The sequence below is a fragment of the Drosophila simulans genome, chromosome 3R, assembly GCF_016746395.2.
Source record: "Drosophila simulans strain w501 chromosome 3R, Prin_Dsim_3.1, whole genome shotgun sequence".
NCBI classification, from domain to species: Eukaryota; Metazoa; Arthropoda; class Insecta; order Diptera; family Drosophilidae; genus Drosophila; species Drosophila simulans.
In genome coordinates this window covers 8,955,092-8,958,753 of record NC_052523.2, presented here as the reverse complement: position 1 = coordinate 8,958,753, position 3,662 = coordinate 8,955,092, and the positions used below count along the sequence as shown (strand labels likewise).

The 3,662-nt window shown below is 42.9% G+C and overlaps 2 protein-coding genes across 2 annotated transcripts; both read left to right on the top strand.

The window, feature by feature from the left end:
- Positions 1-312: 312 nt before the first annotated feature.
- Positions 313-1,041, top strand: LOC6727724. The gene has a single exon (XM_002103050.4). The coding sequence runs from the start codon at positions 344-346 to the stop codon at positions 1,025-1,027; it is 684 nt and encodes a 227-aa protein (XP_002103086.1). The 5' UTR covers positions 313-343; the 3' UTR covers positions 1,028-1,041.
- A 132-nt stretch (positions 1,042-1,173) lies between these two features.
- Positions 1,174-1,956, top strand: LOC6727723. The gene has a single exon (XM_002103049.4). It carries the CDS (start codon positions 1,197-1,199, stop codon positions 1,908-1,910), a length of 714 nt encoding a protein of 237 aa, XP_002103085.2. The 5' UTR covers positions 1,174-1,196; the 3' UTR covers positions 1,911-1,956.
- Positions 1,957-3,662: the final 1,706 nt, after the last annotated feature.

Sequence of the window (3,662 nt, the reverse complement as noted above, 5' to 3'; positions counted from 1 at the left end):
GAGAAGCAAATGGCCCCAGCAACACCTTGAAAGTTTCACGTGTCCTCCAATTGATTTCGGTTATTATTTCACCAACTACTGCAAATCAATAATGTTGCTCTTTAAAACTTTGAAAACTCGCAACTCCGAAAAACGTGTGGTACAATGAGAAGTTGATGTAAAATGTGCTAGCTAACTATTAAATTGTTGGCCTTACTAGAAACGTGATGCATATTACATATATATGTATATATTTAAAGCGTATTAACTGTAAATTTCACGGGAGACAAATGGATTTCCGAGATCAATAAACACAACAAAATACTGTAGTTTCAAACGAGCTGAGCAGCAGGAAAGTAGAAGGATGGAGGGGAATAGATTCCTTCTAGTGCTGGGCCTTATATTAATTTTAATAGAGCTTACAACTCCAACTTCAACTCCAGCTCCAACTTCACAGCCTGCTCCATCGGAAGAAGCTCCAGGAAACAGTACGGCAGAGGCTTCCAATTCCTCCGCAGCATCAAAGTGCAAGTCCACTGAAATTCTATCCGAGAATGGCTGCGTGGATCGCGAGATCTTCCTTAACAAGATCGTGATGAGATCGTGGAAGGACGAAGGCTTTGAAAAGGCGAAGGCTAGAGCTGGTCTGGTGGATGTAATTGAGTGCAGGGATGGTGAGGTGAGGACTCCATTTGGCTGTTCAATGCCACCGTACCCACCGCGCAGGGAGTCAAGCCGGGTGCCAATTCACCACAGCAGACTAAATGGCGAACGGATTGTGCACGACAAGGGCATTTTTAAACTCTATCACCACGTGGATGATGATGATGTGGAACAAAAACCCATTCGGAAACCTAGATCGGCAGGACCTCCGATAACTGGAAACAAGCGCCCACGGAAGTACGTATTCTTGCCGGGAAGGAGTATTGGAAAGGGACACAAGTGTCGGGCTAATGAGGTCATGGGAAGAAGGAGTCGCTGCATCCAAAGGAAACGCTTAGCTGGACAAAGACAACATCAAACAAACGAAAATGAACAGAGTCAATAAATTGTATTACTATAGACTAGTATTATTATTACAAGCTTTAGGGTTACCTGAAGTGATAATCGAATCTTTATGGCAATCCAAAACAAATTAATTTCGCAGTCCACTTAACTCGTTATATTGTATTTTCTGTAAGGTTTGCATTTCAGTCCACTTCCTCTTGCACCCCAAGATGCAAGTTCACCGCTCTTTCTGCGTGCTTATATTATACTTATTTTTTTACGATGCACTTTCCCAAGAAGAAACTAAGGTACCGCCAACTGAAACAACTGCACCGCCAGCAGCAAGTGTAGCAACCGAAGAAGTTCCCAAGAGTAGTAACCCAGAGGCTTCAGGTTCATCCAAGTGCAAGTCCAATGAAATTCTTTCCGAAAATGGCTGCGTGGAGCGTGATAACTTTCTGAACAAGATCATGTTGAGATCCTGGCAGGACGAAGGATTCGGCAAGGCAAAAGCAAGAGCTGGCCTGGTCGATGTGGTTGAGTGCAGGGATGGTGAGGTGAGGACTCCATTTGGCTGCTCAAAGCCACCGTACCCACCGCACAGGGAGTCAAGCCGGGTGCCAATTCACCACAGCAGCTTGTACCGCGAGCAGGTGGTGCACTCCAATTACGGATCAGCACGTAGCGTCCATCAAGAAAAGGTCAAGATCGAAAAAGGAAAAAGGGAGCCATACTTGGGTCCCCCCATTTCGGGGCATAATATTCCCCGCAAGAACTACATCCTGCCGGGCAGGCTGCTCCGAAGCGGGCGTCAGTGTCGCCCATATGAGACTCCCGGGAAGGATGGGCAATGCCAACCAAAGAAGGGTAAAACGGGAAATTACAAGCACAAAAACCACGTCTATGGACTCCAATTGAGGCACCGGCACGAAGCACAAGGATAGGAGCTCATCTACTAATTCAAACTTTATACTCGGCTAATAAAGAATTTTCCAAAACAAGCTTTGTGGTTTCTTTCGAGTTTCTAAAATACAAATGCCCGAAGTGGATATTTATCCAACAAGCTCTACTACTTGCTCTGGCAGCCAATAGGGGATACGTTTTCCAACAATGTTCGATGTGCACAACCCAAACACATATGGCTATTATGGGCATTTAATGGTCCTTCACCATCGAGCCTTTGACAAATTTAATTTAATTTTATATTGTGTGTGCTGGGTCGTTTTGTTTTACGACAGCATGCCCTTTCTTGGGGCCCATTGAGAGCGAATTAGTTGCTCGCCTTAAGTCCGAGCCATTGACAAAGGATTAATCAAAACAGATAGATGAGTGTGAGCTGCGTGAGTGTGAGTGTGCTTGCGTGCATGGGTGTCCTTTAAGGATCGCATTATGCTGAAAACATGGAAGGGGATTATGAATATAAAAGCATAATTAAATGGGATTTGCGCCTTTGGGTTGGCTTTTCTTTTCAATGGAGGCAACACTTTGAAATGGCTTCGTTGTGGCAATATGGATGGCTTTGACATGCTAATTAGTTAACCTCGCACGCCTGTGTGAGTGTGTGTGTGTGCCAGTGCGTTTGGGGCCACATTGCTCATACGCCGCGTTTGACAGACCCCAGACGCGCAACCAAGTGGCTGCTGTTCGCTCCGAGCGGTGCCCAAAACATGATGAATAGTTTTGCAATAATTACATTACACGGCAGTTTCAAGCTCGGCCAGCCCGAAAGAAAGTCACACGTGGCTGACGTTTGGATCGAGTGGAAACTCGGACGGCTTTCCTCCACATTGAGAAAAATTTATTTAATATAAATTTTCTTCATGTTTTAAAATTATTGTTAAATAAAAATATACAGTTACAAGAATATCTCAGTCAATGTAATATGATACATTTAGAAACCGATCTGCAGTTTTTCCAGTATGGAAAACTAAATGCATGCCATATTTGGAAACTTCCAGCTCCAGTGATTGATACTATGTTATTTTACCTCTATGTGTAAATGGCACATCAATGAGCATACTGAAATGCAGATGAACGCGGCGGCTAGGAGGGCATTAATCATGTTCGGAGGTAATTAGCAATTAATAACGTTTCGCAAACTGTAAATTTATCGCCTGCTGCTCCGTCTTAGGAATTTCCCATTATAAATTACGTTTTCCGGCTTATGAATGAAGTGAAAAATGATCCGATGGCCATCAAATGTCTCTTGCCATCGAATGCGACTTCCGTTTTATTCCTGTTGACATTTGGCCCGTTTTGAGGATTTGCTTTTGCTCTCTTACCAAAGAGAAGATTCTTTTGCATATATGCAATATAGAAGCGTACAAAGCCGGCATTTGCATCTTGTCATGCAGTCAAAGTTAATATGATTGATGGCTTAATCAATGACTGCTCTTGAAATTGCCGCTCATGAAATAACATTGATTTCTTAACTGGAAATGCCTTTAAGCCCTCGGGATTGCAACAGTATATGTAAGCTGAATAAGAAATGTACAACTTGAATGACTATGGCCCAAATATGGGTATGATTGAACTTACTTGAAAGGTATTTAGACTTGACCATATTGGTATTTTGTGAAAAGAACAGTTATTAATGGAGTAATTGTTTTAATTTGAAAAAAGTTGTTTGGTTTCTTTTACACATTTCACGACTGCAATTCAATCGACAGCGCCACAAAAGTATGAACCGCACACTT

Excerpts from the sequence above, each read along its gene's own strand:
- LOC6727724 (XM_002103050.4), top strand. The coding sequence starts at position 344 with ATGGAGGGGAATAGATTCCTTCTAGTGCTGGGCCTTATATTAATTTTA.
- LOC6727723 (XM_002103049.4), top strand. The coding sequence starts at position 1,197 with ATGCAAGTTCACCGCTCTTTCTGCGTGCTTATATTATACTTATTTTTT.